This window comes from Mastigoproctus giganteus, chromosome 13, assembly GCF_048544385.1.
Source record: "Mastigoproctus giganteus isolate SK-2022 chromosome 13, ASM4854438v1, whole genome shotgun sequence".
Lineage (NCBI taxonomy): Eukaryota > Metazoa > Arthropoda > Arachnida > Uropygi > Thelyphonidae > Mastigoproctus > Mastigoproctus giganteus.
The window spans coordinates 9,453,236-9,474,065 of record NC_143587.1 but is presented as its reverse complement, the minus strand read 5'-3'; the positions used below and the strand labels follow the sequence as shown (position 1 = coordinate 9,474,065).

The following is a 20,830-nucleotide window of genomic DNA, read 5'->3' as shown; positions in this document are numbered from 1 at the left end:
GTGTTAGGGTAGCTAAAAATAGAAACAGGTGCATGTATACCTGCATGTACACCAGTGCTAGGAGTTTGGTAAATAAATTTGATGAATTTGAGGTATTGCTCAAAACATCAAAGGCAGATATTGTTGGGATATCAGAGACGTGGTGTCACACAGATATAAGGAATGCAGAACTGGAATTTGGAGAATACAATGTGTATAGAAAGGATAGACAGGACGGGAGGGGAGGAGGGGTTATGCTATTAGTTAAGAAACACAAAGTCCAAGGAAGTGAAGCCAGTCAACATCGATGGACAGGGCAGTGTCGAGTCAGTTTGGTGTGACATAAGTATAGGGAAATCAAAATTGAGAGTAGGAGTGTGCTATAGGCCTAATGACTCTGATGAGTATAATAAGATATTGTACAGGGAAATAGAGTGGGCCAGTAAATCAGAGAGTCTTATAATGGGGGATTTTAATTTCCCAGATATTGACTGGAATTTGTGGATTGGTCAATCGCACACTAGCAAGGTTTTGTGGATTTATTGGATGATTGTTTTCTACATCAGCATGTTCGTGAGGCAACAAGAGGGAGCAATACTCTTGATCTGATTATCAGTAGTGATTCTTCATGCATTAAGAATCTGCAGATAAATGAACCACTAGGTGGCAGTGATCACAGTGTGTTGAAGTGGGATTTACTCAAGAAGGTAACTACCATCAGAGGTAAAGGGAAGGGTTTTTGTTTTCGTAAAGGCGACTATGATGGTCTGAGACAGTATTTAAATTCTATACAGTGGGACCAACTGATGATGTTACCAACAGCAAACTCAAAATGGGAAGCATTCAAGGAACTAATCTTGGAGGCTACCAGGCTTTACATACAAACTAAGAAATATTGTTCAAGGTTTAGGCCTAAATGGTTGTCAGATGAACTAATGAGACATGTGGCAGAGAAGAAAGATGCATGGGATACATACAAATTAATGGGTGACATGGAAGCCTATGATAGATATAAGTTGGTCTGTAACCAAGTCACAAAGGAGATTAGGCAGGCAAAGGCAGACTACGAAAAATCCTTGGCAAAGCATGCAAAGAAAAACAGAAAAGAGTTCTTTACCTATTTAAACTCAAGAAGGAAAGGGATGAATCAGATTGATCCACTGGATATTGATGGTTCAACAGTTGAGGATCCTGCTCAGGTGGCTAACAATCTAAACAAGTATTTTGCATCTACATTCACGCATGAGGAGTTATTCAGGAAGGAGAATGATGTAGGTAAAGTAAACATTGGCAGTGAGCTGGATGATTTTGTAATAACTGAGGAAAGTGGAGGAGAGATTGTTGAGGATAAACATAAAAAAGGCACCTGGGGTGGATGGGATCTATCCAGTTATATTAAAGGAGGCAGCAAAGGAAGTAAGCAAACCCCTAGCCATAATTATGAGAGCTTCTTTCGACTCAGGGGAGGTACCCATAGACTGGAGATGTGCAAATGTAACCCCAATTCACAAAGGAGGATCAAAGGCTGACACAAGTAATTATAGACCTGTTAGTTTAACTTCTGTTCCAGGTAAATTAATGGAGGCACTGGTTAAAGAAGCACTGCAGGATCATCTAGACAAGAATTCAGTTATAGCTCATACGCAGCATAGTTTTGTTAAGGGCAGGTCTTGCCTGACCAATTTGATTGGATACTATGATGTAGTCACAAAAGAACTGGATGCAGGGAATAACTTTGATATTATATATTTGGATCTTAGAAAGGCTTTTGATACTGTTGCACATGGAAGACTGCTGCACAAATTGGAGCAGTGTGGCATTGGAGGCAAATTGCTGCTATGGATAAGGGGATGGTTGAGTGGCAGAAGACAGAGAGTGGTAATCAATGGACACTGCTCAACGTGGACTAATGTTATTAGTGGAGTTCCTCAGGGTTCAGTGTTGGGTCCGTTGTTGTTTTCGGTGTTTATGAATGATATTGATGATGGGATATCAAGTTTAATGTCCAAGTTTGCAGATGATACAAAGGTTGGCAGGGTTGTTAAGGACACTACTGACGCTATGCTGCTGCAACAGGATCTGGAAAGGTTGAACAGATGGGCTGAGAGGTGGCAAATGAAGTTTAACATTGACAAATGTAAAGTACTACATATGGGAAACAGTAACCCCAGAGCAACATATCAACTCTGCGGTCCTTTTCATTCTTCACCACTGACAGTGGTGGAGAATGAAAAGGACCTGGGGGTAATTGTGCAGGCAGATATGAAGTTCTCTGAGCAGTGCAGACGAGCTGCAAGAGTAGCTCATGGTGTCTTGTCAATGATATACAGGAATTTTTCTAGCAGGGATAAGGAGGTGATTATTCCCTTGTATAAGGCAATGGTTAGGCCACATCTTGAGTACTGTATACATGTCTGGAGGCCTCATTTCAAGAAGGATGTAGAGCTGCTGGAATGGGTACAGAGAAGGGCAACAAGATTAGTGAATGGAACAAAGGGTTGCTCTTACGAAGAAAGGCTTAAGTTTTGCAAATTACAGAGTCTGGAGACTAGGCATCGGCGAGGTGATATGATAGAGGTGTATAAGGCTTTGAATGGTTTGAGCATGCTCAATGCCAATGGGATTCTTCATCTTGCTCAAAATAATCACCTCGGAGGGCATAAATTCAAATTGAGGAAGGACGGATGTCGGATAGATGTGCGGAAATTTGCCTTTGGCCAGCGGGTGTTTGGTTGGTGGAACCGACTTCCGTCACTTGTTGTTGAAGTTGATAGCCTAAACAAATTTAAGGCTCAACTGGACAGGTATTTCGAACGAACGGAGGGGTGAAATGGGAGTGGTGTTTTTTTTTTAGGAAAAAATAAAGGAATCATATCATCTGGTTTCCCAGAGTTTCACTTCTGAATTCTTTTTTAGTCAGTTATGTAATTTATTTAGGATAAGTTTATGCTGAAGGGAGACTTACCGTCTCAATGACATTTATAATTATTCTCCATTTACAAGGGCAGTCTTCACTTATCTCCTTAAAATTTCGGATTTTTTTTTTTTTTTTTTGACATTCCACCTCCCTTCTCTGTTTGATTTGTGACTGTTAGAATGTTATATATTCAATGGGTAAAGTAAAATTTCAGAACAAATCAGAAACATAAAAAATAAATAAACAATCAAGAAATAAATTTTTTTAAAAATCCTGGCATAATTAGTTAGAGAGTTATGATTTGAATTTTTGCAGTTGGTTAGAAAGGTGGGGAAATGCTGATAACATTGCTGAAAATGTATCCAGTGCAGGAAGTGATCCCTCCCTGCCCTTTTCAGAGGACTGCAACTAATTGTGGCTAAGGGTTTGCTTACTTCTTTGCTTCCCTTAATCTGATTAGATATTATAATGCAGTAACAAAGGAATGGTATGCAAAAAATAATTTTGACATCATATACTATTGAATTTCAGGAAAATTTTTTTTTTTTTTTTGGTAGTTGTTGGCGCATAGGTTTCTGTGGCCATAATGCACCTCCCAAGGTTTTTGCAGTACTTTGCTCCAAGCCCGAGGCGGGAATCAAACCCGCGACCTTTGGGTTGCCAGGTGGGCACTTTACCCACCTGGCTAGCACGGTCGGCTTCAGGAAAATCTTTGATACTGTCATAAAAAAGGATAAAGGGATGAGCGAATGGGGAAGACAGAGAATTAATATTAATGGACAATCCCCCTTCATAGACTAATGCTATTAGTGGAGTTCTCCAAGTTTCAGTGGGCCATTTGTTTGCTATATTTATTAATGACATTGACGAATGTATATCAGGCTTAATGTCTAAGTTTGCAGATGATAGAGGGGTTAGGAGGGTCAGTAACAACAGTAATCAGGGTAAGCTACTGCAACAAGATCTAAAAAAAATAGGCCAATGGACTGAGAAATGACACTTGAAGTTTAACGTTGATAAATGCAAGGTACTGCATCAACGCATTTATAACACAAATAAAAAATAACACCTGTGCTGAGTCAGTAATGTCAATGGATTCATCCAAGGTGGATTCATATACTGGTAGCAGTAATCCCAGATTAATGAACATGTCTGGTACTACACTCAGGGCAGGAGAAAATGAAAAAGACCTGTGGGTAATTGTGCAGTCAGATATAAAGTTCTCTGAACAATGCAAACAAGCTGCCACGTCAGCTCATGGAGTTTGTCTATGATATACAGGAACTTTGCTAGCAGGGACAAGGAAATGATTATCCCATTGCATAAGGCACATCTTGAGTACTGCATACAAGTCTGGAGGCCTCATTTTAGGAAGGATGTAAAACTGTTTGAATGGGTGGGTGCAGAGAGGAGTAATGAGATTAGTGAAGGGAATTAAAGGATGGTCCTACCAAGACCAGCTTCAGTTCTGCAGACTAGGCACCTGGGAGGTGATCTGATCAAGGTTTGTAAGGCTTTGGGGTGGAGCAAGCTCAATGGCATTCTGCCTCTTGCTCAGACTACACACATAAGGGGGGGGGATATAAATTCAAAATGAGGAAGGATGGTTGAAGGATAGATGTGAAGAGGTTTATCTTCAGCTAATGGGTAGATGACTGTTGGAACAAACTTCCATCTATCATTGTGGGAAGTTTGAATAAAATCAAGGAAGAACTGATCAAATTATTGGAGGGGGTGGAAAAATGATATGGAAGGGCTTTTGGTTTTTTTTTTTGGTCGATGCCTTATAAGCTTGCTTCCTTGCATTGTATGCCAATAATAATAATAATAATAAAGGAGCATGATAGTCCCAAATTCGAGTCCTGTCTTGGTAGGTGCAAATGCATATTCATCATGCTGGAAGACAGGCATAATAATAATAATAATAATAAATTATTACTAACACCTTAAAACCTTGATCAGATCACCTCACAGGTGCCTAATCTCCAAGATACTGCAATTTGTAGAACTGAAGCCTCTCTTGGTAAGACCACACTTTTTTTCTCTTCACAAATCTTGTTGCCCTTTTCTGCATTTTCCAGCAGATAAGTCTGAATTACATAGTACATAAGATAGATAGATAGATAGATAGATAGATATAGAGAGAGAGAGAGAGAGAGAGGTCTGTTTATATTGCATTTTCTGCTGATTAAAAGTAAAATATCACATCACTACACATGCCACACAAAGAAAAAGTAATAACTTTTTTAGATTTTACATAGATGCAAAATTTTGCAATATGTCTTCTGGAATTTTATGCCATATTTCTTTGGCATCTTACTGAAAGATATTGTTAATTAGCTCTGCACCACAAAATCAATGAAACACTATTATGGCATGTTTATATTTTGAAATGTAAACTATCATAGCACACTTGATGGCCAATTTGTTAGTGAAAATACTTAGAAATTTGGGGGGGGGATTTAAAGTAGTTTTAAAAGAAAGAGAAGCTCCGCTGCCAACTATATGATGACAGTGAGATTGAGAAAGGTCGAATTGAGTAAAAAAGATGGATTCTCCATTTTAAATCTGGAGAGTTGGCAGCAATAGGATTAATTAATTAATCTTTATTGCATGATTCTTTAGTTGTGACTTGTTTAAATGATATGAGAAATGCCAAAAGATCTGAGTAGTTAAAATTCCATGCAATTTTAGAGCAAAAGCTTAAAGCTATGGAAACACGAGTAAACTGAACTGTTGTACTGATAAAACAACAGTATATAGATATGCTTATTCTGAATATAGCTGTATAATTGCTAGCAAAATGAGTTTCCATAAAAAACATTATTACATTGTATATTTTGCTCTCAATTATAATTGAGAGCAAAATAAGTTTGCAGAAAAAGCATTATTTTCGTTTGCAGAAATTTGTAAATTTATGCAAATAAAATTCACAACTTTAGTATTGTTGAATTTCTTCAACAATGCTAAAGTTGTGAGGAGTTAAATCTCCATGCAATTTTAGCGAAAATTTCAAGCTATGGTAATACAGAATAATATCATATACTGGTAGTGCAACATTTTGTATATAGCTGTTAATTACTGTCTGAAAGCAAACAGTCTGGAAGTCAACTTAATTGTCACTTCCTACAGTCAAGGTGGTTACTTATCCACTAATTAGGAGACAATCTCCAAAATGGTGTGACCTGGATAGTGGCACTTAACTGAAAATGAATAGCAGTATACTTCTTCTATGGAAATGATACTTTTTCAAGGTAACTCAATGGGAAGGAATTCACAATACGAGAATAATGATGAATTTAATTTTAGGCCAATTCCATTTGCTTTCAGTTATATGGCCATGTATAAAGTGATGCTATTGTGCTAGTAATATGATGGTTGCATTATTTCCACAGCTTAAAGCTTTTGCTCTAATACTTTTGTTAGAAATTTTTTTTTTTTTAATTAAACACCTTAAAGATTTAAAAGGTCAACATAGGCTTTCAATTTCAGATATAAATGCGATTAGTTAGTCATATTAATCATATTCACTGCAATAAATAAGAAGAATAAAGAATGCTTAATAGTAACACTTTGTGCATTAAAAAATTGTACAATAAAATAAAAACTAACCTGCTGGACCTATTACTAATGGATTTTGAAGTTAGTTTTGCTGGAGATTTTGTTAAATTTAAAGTAGAAAGAGCACTGCTGAAATAGGTTTCTTGAATTACTTCACGTAACTTCTTTACCCAAGTTTGTTTTGTCTCCAAAGATGTAGCCTAATAATCAAATATAAGTATTTTTCAGTAAACTTCTTATCATTAAAAACTAAAGCAAATTCATAAAAAAATAAAGTGTGTGTGTGTGTGTGTGAGAGAGAGAGAGAGAGAGAGAGAGAGAGAGAGAGAGAGAGAGAGAGAGAGAGAGAGAGAGAGAAGAGACAAATTTTCATGACCAGTTTTTAATAATTTGTTCTCTCACAGTTATCTCAAGAAATGTGTATTATTTCTACACAGAAAAGAAATTTTTTATATCAGTAATCAAAATCTTATATAATTTAAATTAACAAATTATATTATATACATTATATTATATTTTTGTCATCTCTTAGAAGAGATTACAATTCTTGGTTTGATAAGTCATCAACCAAGTTCACATCTGGTGAGTATGGGCTCGGCACACCCAGGGTCCTGAGCTGGATATCATCATTCTTCTCTTTCTTGGCGATTCCTTTCTACTTCTGTCTCTCTCTCTCTGGGTAACTCAGAATTTTTTTTGGCTGGTGCAGCATAAGCCTCAGGCTTCCTTGCACCATTAATAAGTTCCACTGTAAATATAGGGGAACTATGAGGGGAAGTATCTGCCTAGAGAATAGTGGAAGAAGAGTCTTTTGCATTAATTAAAGGACAGAAAAAGAACTGAATGGCACAATCTTTGGAAAGTTTCAGATCCTTAATTTTTGGAACTAAAAAGAACAAGGAAGCCAGGACCGAGGAAAAATCTTTCAGACAAACATCTGTTAAAAAAGGATATCAATGCATTAAGGGTACACATTAGTAACCTTAAGGTCTGAATGAATGCAGTATGAAGTTTGTAAAAGGCAACTATTTTTGTCATATATAGGATTATGACTTCCTATCTATACAGGATGTTGTTTGATAAATCACTGATAGGACACCACAAGCTTTCCTAGATTCTGTTTACACTGCTCAGAGAACTTCATATCTGCCCATATCATAACTCACAGATCTTTCTTCCTCTACTGTTTTTAATTCAACCCCACCAAGTGTATAAGTTATTTTTGTGTTGCTATTCCCTAAACTTGCGTTTTGGTGCATTAAAACATAGCTGCCACTTTTCTGACCATCTCTGAAGTCATTCGAAAAGGAGTTCTTGGCATTTATCATTAATGACTCTCCCATCTTTATATCATCTGCAAATTTTGACATCACATCCTCTATCTCCTGGTCAATGTTGTTTATGAAAATCAGACACAACAGTTGTCTGAGAACTAATGTATGGGGGATCCCACTACTGAGGTTACGCCAATCTAAACTATGTTGAAATTATTCCCTACATCCAGTTTATGAGAAATGTGCAGTAGTTGATTGCTGGAACAGACCTCCATTTGTTGTTGTGGAAGTTGATAGCTTAAATAAATGTAAGGCTCTACAAGACAAACATTTGGAGTGACTGGATGGGTGAATTAGAAAGTTCCCCCCCCCCTTTTGGGCTGATGCTGTATAAGCTTCTTTCTTGCATAATATGCCGCAAGTAATGCTAAAAAATAATAATAATAAATAATAATAATGTGCCAAAACAGTTAACTAGGTTAGTTAAATATGAATTTCCCCCACAGAACTATGTTGCATGTCCTTCAAGAATGCCATTCTATCTAAATGTAAAGGATTAAACTCTTAATCATTGCCTCCAAGATTTTCTGTACCACCGAAGGCAGACTAATTGGCCTATAATTACTGACCTCGCTGTCAGAATTGCCTTTATTTATCCCTCTTTTGAATCCAATGATGCTATCGTAATTAACCTTAATAGTACAATGTACTCTCTGGTCACCCCTCTCAAAATTACTGGGCATGTGCTATCAGCTCTAGGAGTAGATGACATTTATTTGTTTTTAGGCTCGAAATTTTTTCTAGTCAACAATCATGTGATTTGAAATAGATAATTTCATATGTTTCATCAATCATTCATGAAGCCTCTCTCCACTATAAAAGGTCTTTTTCCAGCAAAGATTAGTGAAAGTACTTTGAGTACTTTGCATCATGGAATCCATGCTGATTGCTTTCCTGCCTGTTCTGCAGAATTCTATAGGGTCCAAACGAAACCTGGAACCTGTAGAATTCCAGGCAATTAAAACAACAGTATTTCACGCAATGGTGTTCAGCAGACACAGGTATTTGTGTGTAAACCATAGGTAATTCAGAGCCTTGTTATAAGTATTAAATCATAATGACTGGCAGAAAGTAGCACAAAAAACTGAATCGACAATGACAAAAATAAATTAAAATGGAAACAATCACAGTTAAGTTGAAATTTAAAAAAACTATAAGCATTTATAAATAAAGAGTATTATAACACTGGACCTGAGTTTGTTTCCCTCTGCAAAGAAAGAAAAAAAAAAAAAAAGAAGAAAAAAAACACAAGCAGGGAGGGGAAACTCATGAAAGTCACTTCATTAAACCTACTTTTCGTGTGACATAAGCACTGCAAAAGCACAAAGAGTAGGAGTGTGTTATACGCCTAATGACTCGAATGATTACAATGAACAATTGTACAGAGAAATAGAGTGGGTTAGTAAATCGGAATGTCTTATAATGGGGGATTTTAACTTCCCAGATATTGACTGGAACTTGTGGGTTGGTCACTCACACACTAGTCAGACTTTTTGGATTTATTGGATGATTGTTTTCTGCAGCAGCATATTCGAGAGGCAACCAGAGAAAGTAATACTCTTGATCTGGTTATCAGCAGTGATCATTTGTGTATTAAGAATTTGCAGATAAAGGAACCACTAGGTGGCAGTGATCACAATGTACTGATATGGGATTTACTTAAAGATTTAATTACCATCAGGGGTAAAGGAAAGAGTTTTTGCTTCCGTAAAGGTGAGTACCGTGGTCTCCGATAGTTTTTAAATTCTGTACAGTGGGATCAACTGACGATGTTACCAACAGTAAATTCTAAGTGGGAAGCGTTCAAGGAATTAATCGTGGATGCTACTAAAAGTTTCATACCTATTAAGAAATATTGTTCAAGGTTTAGGCCTAAATGGATCAGCTAGTGTATAATCTTGCTACCTCTACTCTACCAGATAGCGACTGGAGGGAGTCCGAGTAGTGTGTATGCGTGGGGGGGGGCATTGTCGAGGCCACATTATATCAAGGATCTGGGTAACATGTGCATGCCATATCCAAAAATTTCATTTCTTCATACAGCATGTCTCCCCCCCCAACAACTTTTTCTTACTATTGAATACACCATGAATTGTCAAACTAACACAGTAAGCTTATCTGCAAAAAGATTTAAACCTCCCAAACACTTCCTAGTTCATTTCACAAATATAGGTGGTCTTAATTCTAATCTCAACGATGTCCATTTCCATTTGTAGTCTGCCAAACCGTATGATCATTTTCTGACAATCTCAGTTATTGGTTGATTCAACCACTGCTCATCTCAGTTGCCCAAATTATTCGCTGTATGATTCTGTTCACCTTAAAGGCGGTGCTTGCGCATATGTCTGTTCCGATATTCCCTGTCAGAGACTTGATAATTTGAAATCTCCTCTTTTTGATCTTCTCTGGCTAAAAATGTCTCTACCTCACATTGTGTCAAATTCATCTGTTGTCTCTACCAGTCTCCCAACTCCTCTAATCACTTGGAGCTCTTTGACTTCCTCTCTTTGCAACTTGACTTTCTCCAGTCCAACTTTCCTAACACTGAGGACACCTCCAACTGGCTTCTGTTTTCTAGTTTCACCGACCCAGCTGGTCGAGATGCTGAAGTTTTGCAATTACTAATTACCTTGAGCAGATTATTCATTTACCTACAAGAATACCAGACAATCCTAACCATGCAGCCAACATGCTTGATTTATTTCTCACAAACAACCCTTCTAAGTACACGGTTGAAGTGAGTGGTCATTTAGGCATTGATTTGGTTCAATGGATAAAGTTTAATCATGATGGATAAACTAGAATACAGATCACTTATTTGGTTTCTCTTTCTGCAAGGAAAAACACTGCCATGTTGTTGCACATTGGTATAAACAATTCAATTCTTCCTCATGCACTACGGTTATAATAATAATAATAACCTCAGTGTATGATGAAGAAATTCTAAGGTGCCAAGCAACTGCTGTAACATAAGTGTTGCAAAAATTGAGGCATTCAATCTTGGAAGCTCACCAAATTAGCATCAAAGATCTAGCTGCAGAGCTCCAAATTAGTGAAGAACATCATCCATTAACAGTTGCATATGAATAAAGTGTCTGCTACATGGGCTTTCAGACTTCCAACCCCTTACCAGAAGGAAAGGGCACAATGTGTAGATGAAAGGTCGACGGGCCAGGAAAAGCTAGAGGCGATTTTTTCACAGCTAGAAGGAAATTGCTACCTACCTGATCGACATAGCAATGCTCAATACGAGCAACCTCCAGAAAATCTATGAAGAAAAGATTAGTGCTGTCAATTACTCCTAGTGTTGAAATTGCCCGATATCACTGATCAAGTTCAATGATACTTATTATGCACTGCAGAAGCATATGTCCAGGCAGGTGGAAGAAACTAAACGTTTTCTGTAATTTAAAAGGTAAATAAATAAAACTTGTGCAGACATAAGCGCTATGTCTATACTATCATCTTGGCTATCATTCATAAAAACTCTCAATTTACTGATATTGGCTAAAGGTTACTGACCTTGGTTTCAGCTCTTTTTACATCATTTCAAAACAAGTGATAGATTCATCCTACAATTCAATTCTACAATGTCAAATATGGCAGGACACATTTATATATTGCGAAAAAATTTTTTTAACTTAAACATTCTTGATAACTTTTATATACTTTTGGAAGTTACTAATATAAGAATGAAACTCAAATGTTAGTTTATAAACTCTATTAGAAATGATAAATTTCAACAATATGAAAAGCTGTAATTCTTATTTTGAGACTATCCTTTACAAAATTTTTTAATACTTTACCTTGAGGACAATTTTATTTTCTGCTAGAGGGGCTCGCCCTGTCCAGACAGCAAATTTACATTCATCCCCTTCAACATGCTCTGTGATTCCTATTTCTGATGTCTAAAAGAAGGGAGAAAAAATGGAGGAAATAGAAGATCATAGAGAGAGAGAGAGAGAGAGAGAGAGAGAGAGAGAGAGAGAATAAGAAAAAATTAGCTACTTACAATGTAATATAAAACCAATCTTGCTGCATAAGTTGAGTTTTAATATAGGATGAAACTTTACTTTTACAATGTAAGATCGTAAAGATGAAATTTTTACTTAAACAAGTATAATAGTTACAGATACACATTCATAGCTACCAACTTTTAATTTTCATAAAGGTAGAGATCAAGTAATTGTAAGTAGGATGAAAACAGAAAAAAAGCTGTGTGTTTTATTTTATTTTTTTTTATTTCACAGCTTACAACATGAAAACATTAACAACCTTGGATTTATTTTCTGTATGTGGATGTCTCTTAAATTTTCATCAACTGATTTTGATTACTTCAAGAAAGATACTTTTGTCAGACTTTGACCTCTTCCAAAATACTGAGTAAAGTTTAGTATATAACAATGGCCCTGCTGTCTAGACTTGGCTATCAAGAGCATTTCTAAAGCTTCACCAGAAAGAGACCTGACTTTGTTTGACTGAGCTCAGACTTTGTTTTTCTCACATGGCTGAACAGCCACCTCTCACACTCAGTACCACTAGGTGATTAATTGTTAAAATACCAAGCACAAGTTGGCATAATTTGTTATATTTTGTGGTTCTTTGTGCACATAAAAATTCTTTGTCCTCAACCAAGAAACACCATACATCAGTGTACTTCTTTCATAACAGCATCTGTTGAGTTTTCACACTGATGCTGCAAAACATCTACTGCTTCATCTATTTCTTTATTTATCTTTAATGATGTCAGGAGTGTTGGAAACTTGTCCACAAAAAAAAGCTTTGAATTTGAAAACGATACACTGCCAACTAATGAAACTTTCTGCTAGCTCAGCATTTATAAGAAAATCACTTTTCAATGGGTGCTGCTCTTCGTGGACTAATGTTATTAGTGGAGTCCCACAGGGTTCGGTGTTGGGGCCACTGTTGTTTTGTATATTTATCAATGATATTGATGAAGGTATATCAGGCTTAATGTCGAAGTTTGCAGATGACACGAAGGTTGGCAGGGTTGTTAATGACAGTAATGGCAGTGTGCTACTGCAACAGGATCTAGATAATTTGGGCAGATGGGCTAAGAAGTGGCAACTGAAGTTTAACCTTGACAAATGCAAAGTACTGCATATGGGTAGAAGTAACCCCAGAGAAACGTACCAACTGTGTGGTACTACACTTAAGGTGGTAGAAAATGAAAAAGACCTGGGAGTAATTGTGCAGTCAGATATGAAGTTTTCTGAGCAATGTAGACAGGCTGCTAGGGCAGGTCATGGGGTTTTGTCAATGATATATAGGAATTTTGCTAGCAGGGAAAAGGAGGTGATTGTCCCTCTGTATAAGGCAATGGTCAGGCCACGTCTTGAGTACTGCGTACAGGTCTGGAGGCCTCATTTTAGGAAGGATGTAGATTTGCTTGAGCGTGTACAGAGAAGAGCAACACGATTGGTGAGGGGAATGAAGGGATCCTCTTACCAAGAGAGGCTTAAGTTCTGCAAATTGCAGTGGCTGGAGACTAGGCACCTGCGCGGTGATCTGATTGAGGTCTATAAGGCCTTGAATGGGTTGAGCACGCTGAATTCTGATGGGATCCTTCCACTTGATCAGATTACGAACCTAAGGGGGCATAAATACAAATTAAGAAAAGAGAGATGTAGATTAGATGTGTGGAAATTTGCCTTTAGCCAGCGGGTTGTTAATTGCTGGAACAAACTTCCATCTGTCGTTGTGGAAGTTGATAGGTTAAATAAATTTAAGGAGGAACTGGACAGGCAATTGGAGGGTATGGTGTGATTTTTTTTTTTTTTTTTTTTTGGCTGATGCTGCATAAGCTCCTACACTGCTTTCTTGCATCAAGTGCCACTACTACTACTACTACTACTACTACTACTAACTTGTACACCATGTAGTCACATCCAGAAGCAAAAAAGTATTTTCTCAAAAAAACAAAAGAGCAGAATCTTTTGTTTTAAACTTTCCTTGACCTTGGCAAAAGAAATGTCAATGACTACATAAGAATTAATCTGCTGATTAGGTCTTCTTTGGTAATTTCCTTCTAAAAATAAAAGTGAAAAAGAAGAAGACTCAACAACTGTTGGTATAAAAAGTACACATCACATTCTTCAATACGTTAGGATTAACGACCTCAAAAATGAATGTGAAGTATATATACAGGAATGAGGAGGTATGACTGGATTTTCAAATGTTGGCATAACCATTAAAAGAAACAAGCAAATGGTTTATTCAAGCCAGAAGAGATCAACATGAACAGACTTTCTACATTAGTGAGGATAACTTTTGGACATGATTCAATGCAACTCATTAGTGTTCACTTGTTTTCAATATGGTAATCCAGAAAAGTGTTCATATGCCTTTTTTTACCACTTCTAATCCCTTTTTTAAATAGATCTCTCAAATTGTATTGCCACTGCAATACAAGTTACACATTTACTACAAACTGTAGTAAATGTGTTTTAGTTACACATTTACTACACACATGCTACAAACTGCTTTTTAACTCAGTGGAATGCATCAGTTGAAACTGTTGAAATTTGTTCCTTTTTATTCTTTTTAGATAGTAGTAAACTTCCACCAAATATTCATTCACTTTCACAAAAAGGCATGCCATCTCAGCTCCCCAACCTTTCACAACACAAATTAATAAAATGGAAAAAGCCTATTAACACCAAGTGCTCAATCTCCTCTTTTAATACCATTGCTACTAAAGTTTTTAGATTCTGCTTGATTTGATTTTTATGGCACAAAAACGACTAGGTTATAATGTGCCACAACAAAAAAGATCAGGATTTGAAATTTCAAAAAAGATCAGGATTTTGATAACCTTTAAAAAGCTTACCTCATCAAAAAGTTATATATATATATATATATATATATATATATATACACACACATATAAACAAAATTCAGTATAAGAGTAAAAATAAATTGGATATTTCATATAAGTGCATAGATATTAATCGCTTTTAAAAATTTAAAAACTGCTGACACATTTTCATTGTCAGTTAAAATCTGACTGAGTGTATATGGCTCAGTCAAATGGTTAAAAGTAGTAAAACAAGCATTTCTAAAATTTGTACATACACTTAAAACATGTTCAGTGGATAAAAAGGTATCACACTGCTTGCACAAAGGAGGGTCATCAGTTCTCAGCAGCACTAAGAAATGTTGTTGTTATTAGGTTTAGTAACACAAGGGCTGAGGTTAAATTTTGTCTGTTCATAGTTTATTTGCATGACCATATTGTTACAGAAGTTAAATTATATGCTCCTGTATAGGCCAATATGTTTTAAATAGATTAAAAGTTGTTCTATATTTGCATTGTTTCATAAGAAGTGAGAAAAAACATGTGAAATGTTCAATGTGGAGAGTGACTGAAAAGTGTTTATAATTTTCATTAATGATACTGACAATGATATTACAAGTTTCATGACAAAATATGCTGGATATTAGAGTGAGCACACTTGTTAATGAGAGCCATGCTACGTTGCTATAACAACTTGTCTTAAACATATACAATGATCTAAAAAAGGTAAAAGGTAAATGTAAATGCCAAGTTAAATTATATGCTTGAAGGTAACACATTCAATGCTCTTTAAGATAAAAAGGATCTGAGGTTGTAATACAGTCCAATCCAACATGATGTTTGCTCAAGGGTGCAATAATACTTCCACAAGTTCTGTTAATGATATACAAAAATTCAAGTAAAGATAAAGAAATAACTATCACACTGCAAAAATCTCATTTGATCACTGATGACCTTGTTGAAGCAAAGATATATTACTTTATTAAGGGGTACAAAGGAAGGCAAGAAGACTAGATAGATAAATTTTAGAAAAGGTTGGATAAGCATTTGGAACTGCTAGAAAAACATATATAAAACTAAAGAGAATAGGTTTTTTTTTTTTTTTTTTATTATGAAGGAAAATTATTTGCTTCTGTACATTGTTCTGTCATTTTAATATTCATACTATGATATGTAAGTCAAATGAAATAAAATTTCAAAAGTAATTACCATTAGTTTGTTCTTGTAAATATACTTTGCTTTGCCATTAGAATCTTTAACTTCTTTGCTGAAAAGTAAATAGAGCTCAAAGAGAAATATATGCCTTTCTCTTCCTTTGCGAATAAGGGCTTTTGGTTCAAACACCTGGAAAGTGTCTTGAAGAATTACTTCACCTAATTTATCCAAGGAGACCTACACACACAAAAAAAAAAAAAAAAAAAAAAAAAAAACTCAATAAAAATAAAATTTAATTTTCAGTGATTTTCCAAAATATACAACTGATTTTTATTATTGACAATGTATGCTGCAGAAAACAGACTATGGGGAGGGGAGCTTTTATTATTTATTTATTCTTATTTTATATTATATTTTATGTTGAGAGCATCTGCACTGATTGAAATGATGGACATGTTTTTCTGAACTCTGGCAAAATGGATAACTTTTGTGTAAATTTTAGTCATTTTCAATTTCTTATTTTTTTTAAACTTTGTTACACTAGGAGTAAAATTATTGAATCAGTTTTGGACTCTGATCAGCAGAATATTGCCTGACATCACAGGAAAGCCTTTCTTTGCCAAACTGTGCAGAATTAAAACCAACACTATCCCCCCCAAAAGATGAAAGTCTGTTACACCAATCAATTACCCACTGGTTAAAGGAAATTTCCGCACATCTATTCTACAACTGACTTTTCTCAATTTCAATCTATGCCCCCTCAGGTTCTTAATCTGAGCAAGAGGAAGAATCCATCAGCATTCAGCTTGCTCAACCCATTCAAGGCCTTATATACATCAATCAGATCATCACGCAGGTGCGTACTCTCCAGGCGCTGCACTTAAGACTTCCTTGGTAAGCGCACCCCTTTGTTTCCCTCACCAATCTTGTTACCTTTCTTTGTACTCGTTCTAGCAACTCTACATCTTATCTAAAATTAGGCCTCCAGACCTGTACACAGTACTCTAGATGTGGCCTGACCATTGCCTTGTACAACGGGATCACCTCCTTGTCCCTGCTAACAAAATTCCTATATATCATTGATAAGACTCCATGACCAGCCCTGGCAGCCCGTCTGCGCTGTTCAGCAAACTTCATATTTGACTAAACAATTACTCCCAGGTCTTTTTCACTTTCCACTTCCCTGACTGGGTAGTATTATACAGTTGGAATGTTTCTCATGGGTTATTGCTACTCATATGCAATACTTTGCATTTGTCAATGTTAAACTTCAGTTGCCACTTCTCAGCCCATTTGTCCAACTTATCTAGATCCAGTTGGAGTAGCATACTGTCATTATCAACCCTGCCAACCTTTGTATCATCTGCAAACTTGGACATTAAACCTGATATATCTTCATCAATATCATTGATAAATATACAAAACAACAACGGGCCCAACACCGAACCCTTGGGAACTCCACTAATAACATTTGTCCATGAAAAGCAGCGTCCATTGATCACCACTCTCTGTCGTCTCCCACTCAACCATCCTTTTATCCATTGTAGAAACTTACCCTTAGTGCCAATTTGTACCAAATACGGAGGATGCGGAAAGGTCAGGGAATGACCACCGCATATCCCCGGAGCAATATGGCCTTAGTTGCTAATGCTCCTAAAAATCAAATACCAAACAAACAAATAAACAAACTCCAATTTGTACAGCAGTCTTCAATGTGCAATAGTATCAAAAGCTTTCCTGAAATCCAAGTATATGATATCAAAATTATTTTTGGCATTCAGTTCCTTCGTGAAATTGGTCAGACAAGATCTCCCTTTAACAAACCCATGCTGTGTCTTAACTTTTACTGCAGTTTTGTCTAGATGATCCTGCAATGCTTCTTTAACCAGTGACTCCATTATTTTCGCCGGAACACAAGTTAAACTAACAGGTCTATAGTTACTTGAGTCACCTTTTGAACCTCCCTTATGAATTGGTGATACATTTGCACACCGCCAGTCCATCAGGACCTCCCCTGAGTCCAAGGAAGCTTTCATGATTATGGTTAATGGTTAGTTTACTTCCTTTTCTGCCTCCTTTAATATAAAACTGGATAGATCCTGTCCACCCAAGGTGCCTTCCTTATGTTTAACTTCAACAATTTTTCCTCCACTTTGTTCTCAGTTATTACAAAGTCACTTAGCTCCCTGTTAGTTTGAAAAACTTCTGGCATTCCCTTCATTGAATAACTTCCACTCATGTATGAATGTAGATGCAAAATACTAATTCAGTTTATCAGCTACCTGAGCATGATCATCAATAATCAACCCATCTACGTTAAGTTGTCCAATCTGATTCATTCCTTTCCTTCTAGAGTTTACATAAGTAAAGAACTCTGATGTTTTTCTTTGCATCCTTTGCTAAAGATTTCTCATAATCTGCCTTCACCTGCCTAACCTCCTTTGTGACTTGATTACAGACAAGCTTATATGTGCCATAGGCTTCTGAGTCACCTGATACTTTATATGCATCCCATACATTTTTCTTCTCTGCCACGAGCCTCATTCACCACCAAATACGGAGGATGCGGAAAGGTCAGGGAATGACCACCGCACATTCCCGGAGCAATATGGCCTTAGTTGCTAATGCTCCTTAAAACCAAATAACAACAACAACAACGAGCCTCATTAATTCATCTGACATCCATTTAGGACTAACAGTTGAACAGTATTTCTCAGTTGGAATGAAAAGCCTAGTAGCCTCCAAAATTAAAGCCCTGAAGGCTTCCCATTTAGAATTCAATGTTGATAACATCATCAACGGAGATGTTACCAACATCATCAACATTCGGAAAGACAGATGTAGGACAGACGTGCGGAAATTTGCCTTTAGCCAGTGGGTGGTTGGTTGGTGGAACAGACTGCCATCCCTTGTGGTGGAGGTTGATAGCCTAAATAAGTTTAAGGCTCAGCTGGACAGGTATTTTGAACGAACAGAGGGGTGAAGTGGAAGTGGGTTTTTTTTTTTTTTTGGCTGATGCTGCATAAGCTTGCTTTCTTGCATCAAATGCCTCTACTAATGCTAATGCTAATCAGTTGATCCCACTGTACAGAATTTAAACACTGTCTGAAACCCCTGTCGTCACCTTTACGAAAGAAAAAGCCCTTTCCATTACCCTTGATCGTAGCTACATCTTTAAGTAATTCCCACATCAGTACATTGTGATCACTGTCACCCAGTGGTTCCTTTATCTGATATTCTTAATTCACGAATAATCACTGCTGATAATCAGATCAAGAGTATTACTCCCTCTGGTTGCCTTTCAAACATGTTGCTGTAAAAAACAGTCATCCAATAAATCCACAAAAGTCTTGCTAGTGTGCGAGTGACCAATCCACAAGTTCCAGTCAATATCTGGAAAGTTAAAATCCCCCATTATAAGACATTCTGATTTACTGGTCCACTCTATTTCTCTGCATAATTGCTGATTATACTCATCAGATTTATTAGGCCTACAACACACACCTACTCTCATTACCTTTCCCAGTGCTTATGTCACACCAAACAAACTCAACATCAATTAGATGCACTTCCTTAGATTTTATGTGTTTCTTAACTAACAGCACAACCCCTCCTCCCATCCTGTCCTGTCTATCCTTTCTGTACACATCTTACTCCCCAAATTCCAATTCTGCACTGCTTACATGTGTGTGACACCATGTTTCTGATATCCCAAAAATATCTGCCTTTGATATCTTGACTAGCACTTCAAGTTCATCAAATTTATTAACTATACTCCTAGCATTGGTGTACCTGCAAGTATACATGCACCTGTTTCTATTCTTAGTTACCCTAACACAGCCCATGTATTTACTTGAGCCACTATGACTCCCAGCAGTTCTGGAAATCTCTATTATCTTGCTTGTTGACCAAGTTGCTGCTCATTCTAACTGAAAAGTGCAAGAATCACTTTTGCCTCTCTCTGTGGCCATTGTTAACCTTTTAGTCTGTGCATCCCCCCATAAGGATAAACAAGTGACCTAGACCAATACATAAGCAAGGCGAATGAACCACATAAGTTAGATGTTCTCATTATGGTGCTGGCACACAGAGGTGAGCTGGATGATTTTGAGAAGGTTTTATTATTGGATGTCAGTGATGCTAACATGAAATGGAAGCATGACGGTATCATCACCATCCTGTAATGTAATGCATGGCAAGAACATACAATCTCACTCCACGTGACCAGAGGATGCTCAGGAAAGTAGTATGACAACCTCAAGATCCCTGACAACAACAGTTTAAGGTGCTAACAGTGGTTGAGGTCTGCACAAACACACTATGTATGGAATTCCAGATGTCTCCATTTTCATAGGAGAGTGGCAGTGTATAAGCCAAAAATCACCAACTGCAATCAGCAATTTCGCCTTTCAGGGTACACAGAATGCCATAACTGGCCATTGAACAGTGAAATTGGTTCTATGGGGGTGAGAGATCCTGCTATACTCTATTCTGGTTAGTTGGATTATATGCATCATGCCAAAAATGAAATTTGGAGAAGGTAGGATTATGGTTCTCACTAGATCCTGGACCTCGCCTGATTCTCATGGTGAGGTCTAGGACCTTTGGTGGTTGTGTGGAGAACCATGAATACTAAACCTACCTTAACATTTCAGACAATTTCATACTCCTTGTAATGTAGCAATTCTGTTTATTACTGATCCATGTGAAGACTTCAGCAACCCACTGACGAGATGGAGTTTTTCTCAATGCTTATGCACCTACTGATGAAGACTCCAGAGTCAAAACCTGGTGTGGGTAGGGGCATACACTTTAAATAAAAAGTAATATATACTGCTCCATTGAATAATGCCTTTTATTTAGAGTAGTGCAAAACCAAAGCAATTCATGGTGAAGTGTCTGCAGAATATGAGATTTAAATGCAGTTTGCTCATAGCAACGTACAGAAAAAGGCTAAATCTGACATATACAGTGATTTTATGTATAAACAAATTTATTAAACACTATTATAATGATCAATATACAGAACATGCAGGTTATGGTAATTCTACAAAATATATACAAAAA

General features: G+C 36.8%; 1 protein-coding gene across 3 annotated transcripts in view; it reads right to left on the bottom strand.

Moving 5' to 3' along the window:
- trio (trio Rho guanine nucleotide exchange factor) overlaps positions 1–20,830 on the bottom strand; it is a 996,553-nt gene that overhangs the window by 317,847 nt on the left and 657,876 nt on the right. For all 3 annotated transcript variants that reach the window (XM_090387950.1, XM_090387951.1, XM_090387952.1), the window contains 3 exons: positions 15,818–16,000; positions 11,598–11,699; positions 6,509–6,657 (listed from right to left, as the gene is read on the bottom strand). In XM_090387950.1, the coding sequence (XP_090244076.1) occupies positions 6,509–6,657; positions 11,598–11,699; positions 15,818–16,000 (434 nt within the window). The remainder of the gene's footprint in view (positions 1–6,508; positions 6,658–11,597; positions 11,700–15,817; positions 16,001–20,830) is intronic.